We start from the raw sequence: 19,533 nt of genomic DNA, 5'->3' as shown, positions 1-19,533 counted from the left end.
CTTGCTCTCCTGTGACGTCACCAGAGGCGTCCTACCGTGTTACCTGCCACCACCGAGGAGTCCTACGACGCCGGGCGTCTCCGTCTCCGTCTCCCCGCCTCCGCCCCCGGGGTCCTAAGAGAGGGGGGGAGGGAGCAGCAGTAGCAGCTGTCCGGGACACCATCACCACCACAACACCCCCTTCCTCCCCTCCTCGGGTGGGGGGGAAACAGGAGAACATTCAAAATCGTCAGTTTTTTCCTTTTTTGATTTGACGACGTTACGGAAAACGATATTCCAGGATGTTCCAGGATATTCCACCTGGCAAACGTATATGACGGGGAACCTGCCTCTCTCTTCTTCGTCTCTTCTTTTATATAGATATATCAAACAAGGCAATATTTCATTATATATGTCCCGTTCTGGAAAAAAAAATAATAATGAGCGAGAACTTATGAAAAGAACTTTCCAAAAAGTACTCTTGCAGACGGAAAAGCAAAGAAAAAAAAAGAAAGAAAGAAAGAAAGTAGGCAGTGATATAACCTTGGTTCGGTCGAATGCTGAAAATTGCCCAGTGATAAAATTGAAAACTGCGCCTACGGACAAGATTCACTGCAGTGATGAACGTTGTAGCACATAAACGTTAATAAGATATCGATCGGTTTCTCTCTATCTTAAACGGTGACGTCTTCTCAAATGCCTCCGAACGTAACGTAACTGTTTTATTATCTTTTTATTTTTTTTTTCCCTCGAATATATGGCATCACAGACCTCTCTCTCCAATTGGCATCGTGTGATATATATACCCAGAGGTAATCTCTGATTGTTTATACAGTATAACGAGATGACGACGTCTCGAAGTACCAGAAAATAACCAATCAGAAAAAAAAATTCGTCTGGAATAATAACAATCGAATGCGCCTAGAGACCAAAAAAACGCGCTCACAGTTGCCGGATAAACAAAAACCAAACAAACAAACATGTTCCGTGAACTCTTGTGAAGGAAAAGAAGGGGAAACTTCATTTGCGAAACGTCGGGAAATGAAACGTTTACACACACAAAAATTTAAAAAACGTTCGAAATGAGATTTGGACATTCTGCAGATGCAGAGGTTTTAAAAGAGGCAAGCAAGCAGAAATGAACTGGAGGAGAGAGAAAGGGCGGAATGGAAGATGGGAGGCTAAGAAAAAATTAAAGAAAGGGAAAACGTGAAATTAAAATCGGAGTCACGTGATACCTGAAGAAAAAACAACAGATGTATAAACGAATAAGTAAAAAATAAAAGTAGTGAAGATAAAAATTGTGACTTTTTTTTCGAAAGAGAGAGAGAGAGAGTTCGAGAAAGAGATAAGGATAGAGTAAAAATTTTGATTTTTTTTGTTTGAGAAAGAGATAGAGATAGAGAGAGAGAGAAAGAGCGAGAGAGCTTGCGAGCGATCCGAGGTTTATCGCATCGTCCTCCTGTACATCATAAAAGCGGCTGTAAATGTTTTAATGAGTGTTGGGAGAGGACGAAACTGGGTGCCCTGAAGTGATTTGTGTTTTATACGGGGGAGGGGGGAGGGGAGGGAGGGAGGGGAACTGAGAAGAAAGAGGAGAAGGGGGAGGGGGTGTGTGGAGAGAGAGAGTAGTGAGTTTTAAGAGTTTATAGCGGCGTGTTTTATTGATGGCGAATCTTGCCGCCAGAATTGACGAAACCGCCAAAGCCCGTGACCACAAAGACAGAAATACAGGGAGAGGAAAAAAGGAAAAAAAAAGAAAATAAAGAGAGTCAGATTCACGCAATTACGTAAAAAGTTTATTTCCGCAATTCTCTGTACCTGTGCTACGGATATATTTCGACAGTCTGTAAAAGTATAGATAATATAAAAAGTGGAAAAACCAGTTAAGGAAAATCTACGTATCGCAGGTGACAATGCTCGGATGAAATTAAAACTGTGAAAAGCGTAGCTAAGGAAAAATAGCATAAAATAACGCATCTCTGGTGAACATGTTCTGAAACCTTACAAATAACAATAAACAACTCAGCACACAAACAGAAGGTAACAGGCAGGAAATCTCAAGAAAACGAAGTCCTGGAGAGAGGAAAAAATAGAAAAAAATACCGCCAGTTTCACCAAAACAATCCACAGGGTGTGCAAAAGGCAATGTGAGACGCCTCACAGAACGTGAAACAAAGTGAGTAAGAATAAAGAAAAAAATACGAATAAACAGAAAGAAAGAAGGAAAGAGGAAATAAAAATAAAACGAATCTGCACAGGTCAATCATATCTCTCTTGTCTGTCTCTCGCTCTTCATAGATTTTTTTTTTTTTGCACCGATATCCTAGATCGTAAAAATTAAAAAAAATCGTGGCGAGAATTCTCACGTTGTGTAAACTCTATCGCTGCCCTCCCAAATGATTCAACCCGTGATTCCTCATCTTCTTCTATACTACTACTTTCTCTGAGGCCATCTTCTCGTTCCCTCTCCCCGGTAGAGGTAACTACGAAGATGCCGAGTGAAAAAAAAGTAATCATAATAATAATAATAACAATAATAATAATAATAATAAAACAGATTAAAATATAGATATTTATATATGGAAAACCAGAAGAATCTCCCACGGTGGCCGTGGGGTGTCGTCTATACACCCCCTACCCTATAAACAGAGATTATACTGTGTCTGTGTTCTATATGTTCCTATGTGTAGTTCTATAGCTAGCGGGGCCATGGCGGGACGCTTTAAAGGAAATATTTTGACTCAGTTTAATAGTTCAATATGTACCGGATTAAATGTTATAAGCTACATATAAACTTATGTTTACACAATGCATACCTTTACGAATCCAATATGAGTTTAGGAAAATGTGTTTCAAAGGCCAATCTAAATATATCTATATATCTATATATATACACACACACACATATATATATATATATATATATATATATATATATATATATATAAAACCTGGGGCCCAAATATGCTTACAATACTTAAGTAATACATACACTAAATCTACATCACGTTACTTAGAGCCTATATGAAATTGTATGCAAATTAACGTATGCATATATCAAAACTCAGATCATGACACTATACTTTCTAGTTGTCTGCGCGAGAGAAATCAAAATTATATACCAACACAAAATTTCAAAAATGCTAAAGTTAAATTAATAAATTAATAAATCTTCTCGAAAAAGATATCGATATTTCCTTTATAGATATTCCTCCATGGCCTGGCCATACATTTCCGAAGAGACCCCAAAACCCCATCCCAAACCTTAAAATGAAATTTTCACGAACCTACCCTCTCCCTGTCCCCACCTTCACGCATACACATACATACACACACACACACACACACACATACACACAAGGCCTTGCGCACTTACACACCTCACATCCGCCCTCATCATCTCAAAATAATACAAAAACACTACAGAGGTTGCTAATTGAGTACCTCTCACGGTAATGTATACTTTCAAACTTCAATCATTATAAATAAAAATACTTAAGAAAAAAAAATTGTATAAGGCTATTTTGTTAAAACACGCATACACACATACACACGCTTACACCTATGCTCTCAATGATTAAAAAGCTGTGTTGAATAACAACACACACACACACTTGGAGGAAGCTATTTTGGCAAAACACACACTTACACCCTTCGCCGCTCTCCTTTAGAGACACACACACACACACTTACACCCCTTCCTCTCGTTCATAAAAAGCTGTGTTCAAACACATGCACACTTGGATAAAGTTATTTTGGTAAAACAAAGAAACACACTTAGACCCGTTGCTCCCCATAAATAAAAAGCTATGGTAAAAACACACACACACGCACACACACTTTGAGGAAGGTATATTGGTAAACCTTATACGGCCGTACGTCTCGACAAACTCCACTTCAGATTCAATATCAAACATTCACACAGAAGAAAACCTGGAGGAACACTTTACCACAAACTACTTTACCACTGACAGGTAACGAAGACTCAAAAAAGAAAAAAAAAAAAGCACACTCGAAAACCAAAATGGAAGTAAAAAGAATTATCATTCCCAAAGTCTTGATAATGTTAGCTATTCACCATAAAATTTGCGTGAAGATCTTTTTTCAGATATAACCTATGTATAAGTGATGCCACTAAACTATCACAAGACATAATTATTATGCGTTGGTTCACTGGACTAAAAATGTGAAAGGACACTCGGAATGACAAATATTAAGCAGATGTTTTTATAAGTCAAACTAGATGTAGTTGACATTCAACTAAAAATACATCTTGATACGTGGTTTCTGAAACAATATGAGAATATACTCAATAATTATCTATGAAAATTAATTTCCAATTCACTGTTTTGAAACGTTAAAAAAAAATCTGTCGTGTTGTGTGTAGGTGTGATCTAAGCCTGAGGAAACGCGGGACTAACGAGATACGTAGGAAGAAAAATATTCTACCCTAGAACAGACTACATTCATCGACAGTCAAAATATATAATGCATAATTATATAATATTCGTTATAAAATCTCTTGATACTGCGCGCGTAATCATGTACTACATGCATACATAATTATGTAAGTGTAATATGCAGATGTGTAACCAATTAGAATATTGATACAATTTTACATTTTTGCATTCATGTAGCCTATTTATTAACCACTTGCTTTATCAGCGGCATTGTGAGTGTGTCTTAAGAAATATTTATGTTCTTATTCATTATTATTACTGTTTATCAATGTTCCGATATGCAAATTTATATTTATTTGGTGTATATGACAAATATAAACATTCCTAACTCCTTTTTTTTCATCGCAATTTCTCTGTTATCATTACTGGACTGATGCGTTGCATGAGGCAAATGACTTTAGTTTCACACTTTTTATTTGGACCTTTAAATAATTAGCGTTGATGTACGATCTGTGTCAGGCCGTATCTGCTACGGGTCCGGTTTTTTTTTTTTTTTTTTTTTTTTTTTTTTTTTTTTTTTTTTTTTTTTTTTTTGCTGCTACTGCTTTTGCTTACTACACGTCTGGAAATTTGCAATTCAGATATGCCTTTCTAACTGTACACTGTAGCTACACATTCTTGGTGTGATTATATGACGTTCAAGATTATGCTTCTCTCTCTCGAGTTTATATTTGTGTGTATGTATGTATGTATGTATGTATGTAGTATGTATAGTATATATATATATATATATATATATATATATATATATAATATATATATATAGTATATATCATACATTACATACATGTATGTATGTATGTATGTATGTATGTATGTTATATGTATGTATGTATATATATATATATATATATATATATATATATATATATATATAGTATATATATACATTACATACATACATACATACACATACAAAAATATAATATATATATATATATATATAATAAAAAATATATGCATAAATACATACTCACACAAACACACACACACACTATATATATATATATATATATATATATATATATATATATCATATATATTACATTTGTGTGCACCTGCGCATGAGCGCACCCATCAAATCAGGATATCTGATTTGTCACAACACCATCGAGCTTAACTAAACGATTCGCGATACTTAAACCAAGTGCCCTATGCATTGCCCTGCAAACAAAACTGTAGTGCATCTGTGAGACTATATAATATATATATATAATATATCTATATATATATATTATATATATATATATATATATAAATGTTGAAGCAAAGAACAGCGGATGGGAAGACAGTTGTCAGCGTTGCATTTCAAATAAAACGCTATCGTCAGTTTCGGCGAATTCACTGAAATTTCAGAGAACGTCCAGACAACTTTGCGATAGTGCAAAAGGCCACTACTGAGCAAAAGATATGTACAGGAACAAAAATAACATTAAATCATTCGGTCTCCTCCAAGATTGCGTGTTTGTCTCTCACGCTTTCCGTCCGACAAGACACACACACATACGTCTGACGACGCTGCCCCTCTGTGTTTCAAGTGTGTGTACGGATGCGTGTGCGTCGGCGTGTACGCACGCACGAGAGAGAGACAAAAAGAGGTCGCTGGCATCGTCTACCGAGCATCGAGCAGATGAAGCGTTGTGGCCCCGCCAGGACGACAAAAACGCCACTGCCTACGGCCACCCAATAGTTGTCTCACACAGCAGCAGCAGCACCATCAGGAGGAGGAGAGCGCTTGATAACCATCCCCAAGCCCTCCCTATACACCCCGTCCTACCTCTCCCTCCTCTGCCCTACACTCCCCCGCCCGCCCCTTTCCCACCCCTACATAAAACAACTCCAACCCCCTCCCACCATACCTCCAATCAAACAAAAAACCCCCACCCCTCAAATGGCAGGATTCCCCTCCTTCCCCCTCAACCCCTTCAAGCATCCATTCTTTCCTCTTTCCTTTTACCTTCTTTTATCTTCATTATTTACTCGGTCTATTTTATGGCAGCTGCGCGTCTAAGAGGAAAATGAAACTACACCGGCGAAAATTATATAAACAATTTCTCCCGGATAATTTTGTGCAAGGTGGGAAGCCCCAGCACTTAAATACAATTAGCTATTACATAAATACAAAATAAACTGAACACAACAACCACTGAAGCAGAATAAGGGCCATATCTATAGCTGCTCATGGTTGCGTCCGTATGTAAAGTGATTTATAATATATATATATATAATATATATATATATATATATATATATATAGGCCTAACAACTAACTAAAAGACTGACGGACTAGCTAGCTTGCAGAGCACGAAGACAACGTGAGAATTGCAGTCATGAGACTGACATTAAGATTATATTAATCAGAATTCAGATAAAATTGTTCGAAACCTAATTATCGATGAAACTCAGCAGGCTAATGTTGGTTGCAAACATCTAAATGCAATGCGCGCACGCACGCACACACACACACACACACACACACACACACATATATATATATATATATATATATATATATATATATATATATATATATACTGACAAAGGTTTCCAAAGCTACACCAACACCTACACTTTACCTTCACACCTGCCTCCGCCAAGATCACCTGGCTTCGCGCGGAAATCGTTCCACATCTGACTGAAGTCGGAGAAATTTCGTTTTTCCGACAAGTTAATGAGACAGAAACGTGGGTGGAAAGCCCGGCTTTTTTTTTCTTCTTTTTTTCTGTAACGAAAGAGCTTTCAGTACTAATAATATATATATACACAAAACACACACATATATATTACAAAAACATCGTATTGTGCTTTTTAGCTATTCAAAGAATGATCCGCTGTAATTTACTTGATTAGCGAGGCGAAATGTATTGGTAATAATAGTATATACAAAGCACATATAGCTTCCGTCCAGAGGGATGGGCGAAATCTCTGTGCTTTGTATATATTTTTTTACAAATACATTTCGTCTTGCTAATCCAGTCTATTGCTGTGTATTCTTATGTACCTACATACATGTGTGTGTCTGTACATTCATATTTCATTATTATTTTAACTTTTAAAATAACGGAACATGATACAGGGTAAAAGCAAAATAGAACCGATAAAGTGACTGAACATCACCTGAAATCGAGTTAAGTAACGATCAGGCGAAAACAATAGACTAAAGACAGGACGATATCGGACAAGAAAGTAGAATCGAAGTTGCCCGGACCTTATAGTTACCGTGGAGTAATCCAGTGAAAGGGTAGATCGGTAGATAGGCGAAGAGGGGTTGAAAGGAGGAGGAGGAGGAGGAGGAGGAGGAGGAGGAGGAGGAGGTAAGAGAGGCGCACAGTCAAGGGATTGCATGTTGGGCGTGAGCTACGAGCGTGAGACCGGCCCGAGGGCGACCCCTGAGGGCCACACCTACCGACCTGCCCCTGGCCGTCAGCGCTTCATCTCGAGTTTCTCTCGGGTTAACTGTTACAACTCGACAAAAAGACATTTCCTTCGAACGGTTAAGTCTCCGTCTGCCGTTAGACCTAGGGTACAACAAACTGATCGAAACCACCACGCACTAACGTTAACCCACGACTGACTATTTAATATTTGATGCTTGATATTCGAACCTTACGATAAGAACATTCAAAAAGGCATCCTTCTCCGGGTAACAGTCCAGTTCACCTTCACGACAGCATAGGTAATGAAAACTGAAGGCCGTTATGCACGCCACATGCATAGCCTGGCCCTAGACTCATGAACTCTAGCGCGAGTTACTGAAACACCAAAACAGTGAAAAGTAATATTTTCTTTTTTCTTTTTCTTTTTTTTTATTTGGCAATGTACTTAAATTTCCTTATACCAGGAACTTTTCGATATCGCGGGATAAGTTTTCCTCCAGGTTAACAGGTACAAACAAGAGATGACACGATAAACAGTAAAGAGACTTCTCAAATAGGCCTATATGCATTCAACCATCACCTTTCGTTTACCACATACATGATGTACACCGACACAAATAATGTCAACGATTACATACATACATTGCAAGCACCTTAACTGTTCACTGTTCATCAAAACAATGGTGACCCTTACTCCCGCTGTCCCCCTAAAATCACTATCATTATGTATTCTTCCATAGATGTTATAAGTTCACTGTAAATAATGTATGTATATATTTCTGTAACATCACTGTCTAAATGTCATATATTGTATATTTAAATTAATTATTGTGACCATCATAATAAACCGTTGGATAAGATGTGTATTGACTTCAGAACTCAGCCTTCGGTCTCTCTTCTGCAAATGTTCACAAACACACGCGCGCACGAGCGTGCACACAGACACACACAAACACCAAAAAGCAAACAATACATACTGGTTACGAAAATATCCCCAAACACGCCCATAATATATTTTTCATCGTTAAATACTCCATACATAAATATATGAGCACGTGTGTGCGATTTATTTTTAATAATCTTACAATAACATGCAAACATTCATATGAATAAAAACTCAAAAATTCCTGCTAGGTCTACTCGGTAAGGTGGCTTCAACGAAACAGAATGACTATGGGCCTAAGTGAAAAATAAAAGTGTAGCAAAATATCTAACACCAGAATAGAGATACAAACAGCAAGAGATAAACGAATATTTCACATAATTTCATGTGGAAATTTGAACCATCAACTAGTATTCCAACTTCTTTTAGACCGGCTACCATCAACTGACACAACACCACTAATGGGAAAGTCCAACAGTTCAGATGTTTACGAGTAACATGAAAGAACCGTCGTATTATTATTAACAGTTAGGATTAATGAAGGGCTCTAGTATTATTTAGTTATTATGATCAAAGAATCTATTTAGTTATTATGATCAAAGAATCTATTTAGTTATTATGATCAAAGAATCCTACTATTATTACGATGAAAGATTCTTAGTTTTATATGTAACACTATATAAATAAATAAAATACCTATTATGAGATTACGTATCCAACTCCTTACGCACTGCGTTACCCAAGCAAATCATAACAGAAATTTTCTATCATATTAGAAGCCAAATTGTATACGAGTATCGATAATACGAAACATTTTTCTCCAGATAAATGGCTGTCCGATAAACGAAGCAAGTATAAATAAATAAAAACCGTTATTAACTGCCCAGATACTCATATATATATATATATATATATATATATATATATATATATATATATATATATATATATATATCTATATATATTATATATAATATATATATAAAAAAGATATATATATATATATAGAATATAATATAATAAATATATATATATTATTATATAATATAAATATATATATATATTAATATATATATTATATATATTATATTATATATATATACTGTTCATCATGACCAATGGCTACTCCTACCAGAGTGTAGGCCGCAAATGTCAGGTCATGGGCCAACATTCATTCATGGTCACCCATCATAGTGCTGACCATACCAAACGTTCATTACATCGCCCGAAAATAACACTGGATGAAAAATTTGGCTTCATTTAAATTCGTCAAAATGCGCCAAATGTAAATCTGAACATACTCTTTAAGAAAGGGCAAAAGGAACTCAGAAATGTATTAGGTAAAAAAAAACAGGACCCTTAAGAAAAAAAATCCAAACCCAAAGGGTCTATTACCCACTATCCTATTCTTTCTGAAAATCTAATTATTTGCTGCCAATCATTAAGTAGTCCTTTGGTAAAATTCTAGTGAGCTTTGTTAAGAAATTCACAGTCTCGTGAAAACAAATTGTTAAAAAATCCATAATTATATAACAAAATATATTTCTATGTAAAAATAAAACAAAGGCTTTCGAACACCTGAACGGTGTTCCTCATCAGTGTAACGTTAAAATGTAAATGAATTTACATTTTAACGTTACAATGATGAGGAACACTGTTCAGGTGTTTGAAAGTCTTTGTTTTATTTTTACATAGAAATATATTTCAATATATAATTGTGGATTTTTTAACAACATTCTAGTGAACTTGTGCAAGCCCTGCCAAGTCACTTATAGTGACAAGGAGGATGGCCAGTCAAAACACCTACACAGAATTAACAAGCCGGCTGTAATGTGCATCACCACAGAACTGATTTCGGTAACATATACATCCTGGCATAGGGGTCTAGAAGCTAGCACAACACTGTGCCAGATTTAGTTCATCATATCAAATTACAGTCTACATGTTCAAGAAAATCCAGTCATAGGTAGTGGGAGCATGAACAAGGCAAAATGATGGCAGTGCTGCTTTATGCAAATGCTCCAAGAATCTAGAGGTTTCCCCCAAGATGAGAATTAAGAAAAACAGAGTAATGCCCTGTCATCCTCTTCCTCAATCCCTACCCCAACTGACTTATATATTGGTAGTAAAGGTTAAGAGGCAGGGTGAAAAATCAACCTTAAATCCCAGGGAGGGGTAAAGTGAGCCTTTACTCTTAATGGAGGTGTACTGATTGTGCTTTGATATGAGTCATGGACCAAACCAACAGTGAAGGATAAAGATTTTACTGAAAGTTGGTAGCCAAGAGAACCAGTGTGAGCAAAATCTCCATACAAGTGGCAATGGAAGCAGATACGGGCAGGAAAGAGAGCCTTCTATGGAAGGCCAAGAGATTGATTACTTCTCCATACTTTTATCGTATGAAAGAGAAAGGAGCAAGAGAAAACTAGCTGAAGATGCCCTATCTTATCTCAGCAATCAACTGCCAGCTCCCTGAAACGATGTACCTTTAAAATTAGTCGAGAGGAAACCTGACAGAAGCTGTTTTAACAACTGGAAGTGTTTCATGATAATATCAACCCAACACCTAGGCTGCCTTAAACAGACACCACTACAATCCCTCAAGAGTTAAAAGCAACCGAGAAGGTTCCCTCGTAATAAAAAAAAAGTTGGGATAGTACTTTATTTAGATCTAATACCATGATAACCTCCCAAATATGTGAGTGTTGGTAAATTATTCCTTGGGAAGTGCAAGAAAAAGGAAGATTTCCTAGTACAAACCACAATGGAAATGGTCAATCACTTCCTTGAGCACAAGAGTTCCTCCTTAGAAATCCTCCTTATAAAGTAGAATCTGTGCTAGCTGTGTCAAAACAGCAATGGCCTGCTTCCAAGATGGCAGTGCTGGATAAGAAAACTGTCTATTGGACAATGTTGACCATGACCTATCAGTCACAGTGGAAGACTATCCACTTTCCAGAAGAAACCAAGCTGTAAACTGATCAGTTTCCTACCACCAGTGTGTATTCCAGTTGATGGACATACTTAAAACAGTGCTGAACTAAGCAGTGATGAACTGCTTAGTAATGGGCATACAATCTATGATTGTATGCCCATTGCATGCCCATTACATAGATAGTAATGGGCATACAATCTATGATTATAGCCAAATTCAATGCAAGCAGCCCAAGACAAAAGTGGTATGCAGATATTATTGAAATGACAATTACATATAAGTACAAAAAGCCTATAAACCACAAGTCTGTGGTCTAGGGATTTTATGGAAAATAAACAACTGAAGATAAGAGCCCTCGTGGAGGCAGATGCTAACCGTTCTGGGACAGGACTGCTCAGGGTGCTTGCAATTAGAGCCATTACTTGTGTCTAAACAATCACTTAGTAACTGATGGATGCTGAACACACAAGGTTCTGTGACAGACCATCAAGAAAACAAGAACACATTTCTCCAGCATATATTGCACCACCTTATAAAACTCAATATGCCAGGCTTCACAGCATGACAGTGAACATACCTTTGGCTCTAGGCAACTAAGGGACCTGAGAGTGAACATACCAATGGTCTGACGCGCCCAACCAATACATACATTGACAATGAAACATATATGAGGGGGACAACAGGCAAATGTAAGTTTCATAAAAGCTAGGGTAATGTAAACTCAGTATATAAAGCATGGCTGTTAACAGGTAATGACAGACCGTTACCTGGTGTACTGGCCTTGATCCAGCAATGGAATAGCAATGGTGTTATGTCCAGTGCTACATACAGCACTTACTTTATTTATTTTCTTTCTCTCTTTTAATCTTCAGTTAAAAACCACTATAGGCAAAGTCAACAGACTATAAACCCAAGAAGGTTGTATAGGGAAACCAGCCTGCAGAGCAAGCAAAGTTATAAGAAAAGGTGAAAAATATAAACTAAAAAAATTAATTAATAAGTAAATAACCACTGCACTATTACATTCCACTCAGATTCTAAGTTATTAGATCCAATCCTGCTGTTGTGAACTTATCCTCCTTTGTATGATAAGCATCTTTAAGAAAAAAAATTAAATCAAGAATAACGTAACTTTTTAAAACTTTTGTCCTACTTTTATCATTTTAATTCTTTAATAAATATATATACTATTATATTATGGGTACATTTATATTGCTACCTGAACATAGAAACTTTTTATAAAACAAACAATGAATTTAAAAACAAACCATCTTGCAGTACCTAAATTACGATAATGAGGAATCAGGAAGTAATGTGCTTGATGTTTTACAACTTAAGTATTTCCAAGATGGAACAAGCATAAAAATGTTGTCAATTAATTTTTTAAAAATAGTTTCAGTGTTAAGAGCTGTGGAAATCTTTGATGCTCAAAGTACAAAAGACAACAGAGCAGTAGTAGGTTGGTTCAGATTAAGAATGATAAGGTTATGAAAGTGATGAGACGCCTGGTATGGACCTCTGCCCTTGATCCAAAATGCCTAACATGGTTAACTGCTTGTTCCTAAACTGTAACCAAGTACCAGGACCTTCCATGAAAAAGCGGGTAACAAGAGTACCAGGACCTTCCCTGAAAAAGCGGGTAACAGAGTACCAGGACCTTCCCTGAAAAAGCGGGTAACAGAGTACCAGGACCTTCCCCTGAAAAAGCGGTGGTAAAACAAGAGTACCAGGACCTTCCCTGAAAAAGCGGGTAACAGAGTACCAGGACCTTCCCTGAAAAAGCGGGTAACAGAGTACCAGGACCTTCCCTGAAAAAGCGGGTAACAAGAGTACCAGGACCTTCCCTGAAAAAGCGGGTAACAGAGTACCAGGACCTTCCCTGAAAAAGCGGGTGAGGATAACAGGAGTACCAACAGACCTTCCCTGAAAAAGCGGGTACCAGGTACCAGACCTTCCCTGCAAAAAGCGGGATAACAGATACCAGACCTTCCCTGAAAAAAGCGGGAAACAGAACCATGACCTCCCTGAAAAAGCGGGGTAACAGAGTTAAAAACCGATACCAGGACCTTCCCTTGAAAAAGCGGGTAAAAAGAGTACCAGGACCTTGGGGTAACGGGTAACCAGGGCCGTCCCCTGAATTAAAGCGGGTTAACAATTAACCATTGCCTTCCCTGAAAAACCAGGATGCCATAATCTTAAAAACTAACCACTGAATCTTCTTGATTAATCACAGCCTACTTCTTTGAACTAACCTAACCCAATGTAACCTAACCTAACCAGCGGGTGTGGCAAAAAACCGGGGCTGGTGCAATACTAGTAAATCGCAGGAATTTGCGGTAAGGCTAGGTAATAACTGTAGGACTTGATAATCTGCATAAGCTAATGCAATCCCATAAGCAGCACCCCTCTTCCATTCTTTACTAACCATAACCAAAGCGACTTCGATAAGCCAGGTTTGACTATACTACCACATTGAAACAACACAGCACTTAAGGTAAAATACCGAAGGGCCGGCATTTACCATAAAGCGACCACCTTCCCGAAAAACGGAAATTATGGCCTTATTTTGTGACTAAAGAAAAAAAAAAAACTTAATTCAAGATTACAGTAGAAATCTCGTGGTGTTGTTTCGACGGATGCTGGCTCTTGACTAATGTCTACTATATCCTGGATTACAGGAAGTGTTAAAGTACTTTTTCGGGAAGGTGGTCGCGCTAAGGTAGTGGCCAGGTGGCCATTCGGTATTTCACACCAAGTGTACATGTTAGGCTACATCACCACTTATAGGTTGGTCTATGGTCGCCCTCTGACGTATTAGACAGAGGACCTCAATGTGTGACTGGTAAAATTACACTCGACTTGCAACTGGTTGAACTGTGTTGTTCCCAAAACTAATTTTGTTGCTTGTAATTACGCAGTCACGCCATTTCATGTTTAGGACTAGACCTATACGTAGCCTATTTGGCAACTTAAGCCGAGCACTAATACAAGTGACTGTGGGTTTGGTTTGTGGGGCCCTAGATTAATAAGCTGCTACTTTTGATCTAAACAGACCGGTCCATTCTGTATTAGAAAAACCACTTATATATTTGTTTGTTGCAACAAACGGTTAGGTAGTAACTTCGGCACTGATCTACAGCCTATAGGTCTAGGCCTAGTTACTTGAACAGTCACGCATACATTGGAAAGCTATAACATTACTATGCAACAAATAGTTCAGTAACATCTACACATTACAAAATAAAACGTTTAAAGCACATTACGATGAAAAAGTCAAATTTATTTTCAATTACATACTTGTTCGTTGCAACAAATTATTAGGTAATTGCCGTACAGACCTACAGCCTATAAAAAAAAAACGAGTAGGTAGGCCTAGTTACTTGAACAGCCACGCGTACATTGGAAAGCTATAACATTACGCAATAGATAGTTCTGTGACATCTACACAATACAAAATAAAACGTTTAAAGCATATTACAAGGAAAAAGAAACATTTTCTTCAATCTAGTCGCGATTACGATTGGTACTTGCGGTGCTCAAGAAAATTATCTTTCCAAGGAGCTGCCGTTTAAGTTCAACTGTTTAGTTTGGTTTAGCCACTTATTTTCCATCGTCATTTCGACAAATGCAATTCTCAAGGCCGCTGTACTTCCACGTTTCGCTCACGAAAAGTCAGCTCCCTTAGAAAATGTAATAAAAACCTACAAAACTGCCTTGGATACATGCAAGCAAGCAAAGAATTTTGTATGGTGGGGCTCTAGACCTTACCTCGCATGACTCCGCAAGTGACTCGAGAAAGATGGCCTTTTCTCATTCAAATTCCGAATATTTCTGAGCTTTCCAGTTCCAGTCCTGGAATTCCATGCCCAACCAGGATTACAGATAAGGCAAGGCATTCTCGGTTACGGCGAGAGATAGTAATTGGCGTCAGCATGTTGACAAACGGAAATCCAGAGCACATCTTTCTCTCGACACTTCTTAAGAGTTACTGGACATTCAATCAAAATAAATTTCCTTTATAATGTTACTCTTACGACCGGCTGCAAAAGAGCTAATTGCGATAACTGACCGATTTTTATTTTATGTTATTATCTGCATTACCCCAAATATGTTAATGACTGACATTTTAACTGCATTAGTCTTCTGCGAACATACGTTTATTGAACTATTTGACGGATGTATATATATTTTTGAAGTAAAGGCCAATATGGCAAGCTAACTGGTCATTATCATTGCCTTTATCAATGGAATAATGAGAAAGTAAGAGATGGGACAAAATTAGTGGGTGCAAAGTTTAAGATAATAAGTCATGAATAGAGTTGGAGATGATGAAGAACTGCACGAGCTGGTAAATAAGTATGAAAGTGTTTGCAAAAGGAGAAAGCTTAGAGTAAAGGTGAACAATGGATATAAGGGTAAAAGGGAACCAGTAAGATGAAGTGATGAATGCTAATATGGATATTGATGGATACAAATTAAAGAAAAAAATGTGGGATATGATAAGATGAGTGATACGAGTAGTGATATATATGGAGGTATAAAGAATTGAGCATTAAAGTTAGCGCAGATGGAGGGATAGATCAGAGTAATTTGGAATGGATGATGAGATGGGAGGGGAGTAATATATAAAGAGCTAAAGATGGTTCGATGTTTGGGGAGAAAGAGGTATGGGAAAGAAGAACCTTAATAATCAGGAAGTGCAAGAATGGATGCTAGAGGTGGGTATGATACATTGTTGATGAGTCTTCTGTACAAGTGTATAACAAAATCAATATTCTGCTCGTTTTACGGCAATGGAATTGTCTTTTCACTTGAGCCACCTCCATGCTGAGGTGAATTGCTTAACTTTAGGTCAAGATGGGTCCTAAAAGAAGGTTAAGCAATTCCCCTCAGCATGGAGGTGGCTCAAGTGAAAAAACGTAATTCCATTGCAGTAAAACGAGCAGAGTATTGATTTTGTTATACACTTGTACAGAAGACTCATCAACAATGTATCATACCCACCTCTAGCATCCATTCTTGCACTTCCTGATTATTAAGGTTCTTCTTTCCAATACCTCTTTCTCCCCAAACATCGAACCATCTTTAGCTCTTTAGATACTACTCCTTAATGTTTAGTTAAAATGCCATTAGATTTTTGAATTATCAAACTATACTTATCATAGTGAGGTGAGATTTTAGAGTCAGCTTTAGTCTCATGCATAATTATTCTCTTCGTGACCAATACCTGGAGAGTTTAAAATGTAATAGAGTGGGAATTCTACAAGTGTTGAGATGAGTCAAAATGTAAAGAAAGTTATCTTGTTAAATAGTGCTTCATTGACCTCCTTGACAAGAAAGGGGCAAACATGCCTTTGGTACGAACATTGACTTTAAATTCACAAGTTATTTTTTAAAAATATCTTTAAAGGACTAAGATTTCTTTTAAACTCAGCACAAGTGTTCATCATACTCTTAGCCCGCTCATCTGACACCTGGTCCAATGGTTTTCACGACTAGACTTGGCGTAAAATATAAAAAATTGTTACCTGTAAGCTGTCATAAAGCCTAAAAAGATATTAATACCTGGATATATCCAATAATAAACTAAAAGCATACCTATACCGAAACATTTATGATAAAGAAGTGTAGGAAACAGAGGGAAACCCGTGTGTCACTAGAGTGCTTTATTACACGTCCAATCTATACAGCGGCGTGACTGCAAGTGAGTTGCAGACACGCCACGCGGGCTACATTGGCGCCAATCGCGCCGCCCTCTCGGCAACAGACATTACACAAGTTCAACCATCTTACATTCCCCCCCTAAGATTATGGCATGGCAGAATGGCATAATATTAAATGTAAATAATCAGTGATGGCAATAAGCAAATATGTATTAAATACATATATATACACACAAAGAAAATATGCATGAAAAAAATCTTTTAGGAAAAATGCAATGGTCAATGCACATGTATCACAGCATGAATTGACATGCATGGCAGCAACATGAATATGCATAAAAATATGTCTGCAAAAATTAATTGTAGCCAGTTCGGCTTATCAAAAATAGAAGACAAGAAAAGCACGGGGGACAATATAAGACAATTTTACAGTGGCACAAGCATGAGCATGGGTTAACACTCAACATCACCCATGACATACTCGCCCATCCATGAGGGTTGTATTGTCCGCCTTTTTGGACGAGGTGGAGCGGAGTCCGGGCGTGGGAAAGTGGCTGACGACGTTGGGGGCTGACGTTTTATCACTTTCAGGTGCTTCCTGTTTCTGAATGACACTCGACCGCTTCCATCCAGCCTAATAAGATACAGTCGGTGGCCCTTGGACTCCACTACCGACCCAGATCGGTCCCAGGTTTTGGTTACAGGATCCTGCACTCTTACCCTGCAGCCTACAACAAGGGGTAGAAGCTCCCTGGTCCCAGCAAGTGGTTGGGTCTCCTTTAGGGACTCTGCCATTTGTAGTTCCCTCTTCTGGATGATCTCGTCCCAGTGTCTCTCCACCTTGTAATGATGTCTGGGGCGTTGGCACTCCATCTCTGAGCTGCCTACCGATGGCAAGCTGTGCTGGTGACTTGTTGAACCCCTTAGGAGGGGTGTTGAGGTACTGAAGAATTGCCAGAGATGCCTTGTTGCAATCGAGGCTGCCTCCTTTGCCTATATTTGCCCTGATGATCCTCTTGGCGGTCTTGACTGCTGCTTCAGCCCTTCCATTGGACTGGGGGTAATGGGCTGACGAAAGGCGTACAGTAAACCCCCACTTTCTGAAGAATGATGTGGTCTCTTCGCTAATGAGGTTTGTGCCCCAATCTGTCGAGATTAGCTCTGGAGCTCCCCATCTGGTGAAGTACGTCCTCAACACTGATATGATTCTTGATGACGTTGTACCATGTGGAAAGTGTGCGACTTCCAGCCACTCGGTGAGCCTGTCTGCATAGGCCATGTACATATGGCCCTCCAACTGTAGCATGTCCACCACCGTTGACTGGAATGGGTATTCTGGGGGTGCTGTGAGTACTAATGGTTCAGCAGGTTGCGATGGAGCATGTATATCACAAGAGGCACATCCATCCCTGTGGCTCTGCAGGTCACCTTCCATGCCTGGCCAGTAAACTGATTGCCTAGCCCTGCGGAGCATGGAGTTCACCCCCTGATGTCCTGCGTGAAGGCCTGTGATGACTTGAAGGCGAAGTTCCTCTGGGATGAGCAGACGTGGGCATCCTTGCTCATAAGTGTAGACTATCAGGTCTTCTGCCATAGATAACCTGTCCCTAACTGCATAGAACTGACGTAGGCAGGCCAACTCCTGTGCCTTCTGTGGGCGCCAGTCATTTGCTGCCACTTTAGCTACCAACAACTGGTATACAGGGTCTTTAGAGGCTGCTACTTTGACCCTCTCCTCGTCAAGTATGAGGCATTCTTGCTCAAGGGCAGTGGCTGAAGCAGCGACAAGGGCAACAGCCATATCCTCTTCGAGTTCAGAGTCCTTGTCATCTGGTTCACAACGGAGAGCAGGGAAATGTGATAAAAAGTCAGCAGCGCAGTTCCTCTTCCGTGGTAGGTATCTTACCTGGAACCTGTATTGCAGGGTTTTCTCCTTGAGACGGAAGAGTCTTGGGTTCAGTATATCCTTCAGCTCCCTATCACCCAGGAGCTTGACCAGCGGGCGGTGGTCAGTCACAATCAATAAGTTGGGGCAGCCCAACAGGAGTAGCCTGGCCTTCTTGGGACACCACGTGACAGCTAAGGCCTCTTCCTCAACAGCAGCACACCCAGCTTCAGCTTGTGACAAGTGACGGTTCCCACATAGGGCATACACCAACCACCCTTGCAGCAGAATGGGACATCGCTGAGGTATAAGCACAGTACTGCTGCAGAATAACAAACCCGATCTCAT

At 38.7% G+C, this 19,533-nt stretch overlaps 2 protein-coding genes and 1 long non-coding RNA gene across 5 annotated transcripts in view; 1 reads left to right on the top strand and 2 right to left on the bottom strand.

The window, feature by feature from the left end:
• The window catches only part of LOC135201733 (LIM/homeobox protein Lhx1-like), a 326,266-nt gene extending 324,742 nt beyond the window's left edge, over nt 1-1,524 (top strand). For both annotated transcript variants that reach the window (XM_064230944.1, XM_064230943.1), the window contains exon 8: nt 1-1,524. This exon is cut by the window's left edge and continues 88 nt beyond it. The gene's annotated coding sequence lies outside the window, so the exon portion shown is untranslated.
• LOC135201734 (uncharacterized) overlaps nt 1-15,609 on the bottom strand; it is a 413,301-nt gene extending 397,692 nt beyond the window's left edge. For both annotated transcript variants that reach the window (XR_010311596.1, XR_010311597.1), the window contains exon 1: nt 15,406-15,609. This is a non-coding gene — a long non-coding RNA (uncharacterized LOC135201734). The remainder of the gene's footprint in view (nt 1-15,405) is intronic.
• A 2,325-nt stretch (nt 15,610-17,934) lies between these two features.
• On the bottom strand, nt 17,935-19,533 carry LOC135201176 (uncharacterized protein K02A2.6-like). The gene has a single exon (XM_064230052.1). The coding sequence runs from the start codon at nt 19,531-19,533 to the stop codon at nt 17,935-17,937; it is 1,599 nt and encodes a 532-aa protein (XP_064086122.1).

Source organism: Macrobrachium nipponense, chromosome 28, assembly GCF_015104395.2.
Source record: "Macrobrachium nipponense isolate FS-2020 chromosome 28, ASM1510439v2, whole genome shotgun sequence".
Lineage (NCBI taxonomy): Eukaryota > Metazoa > Arthropoda > Malacostraca > Decapoda > Palaemonidae > Macrobrachium > Macrobrachium nipponense.
The sequence above is the reverse complement of the archived record's forward strand: the minus strand, read 5'-3'. Positions and strand labels throughout refer to the sequence as shown.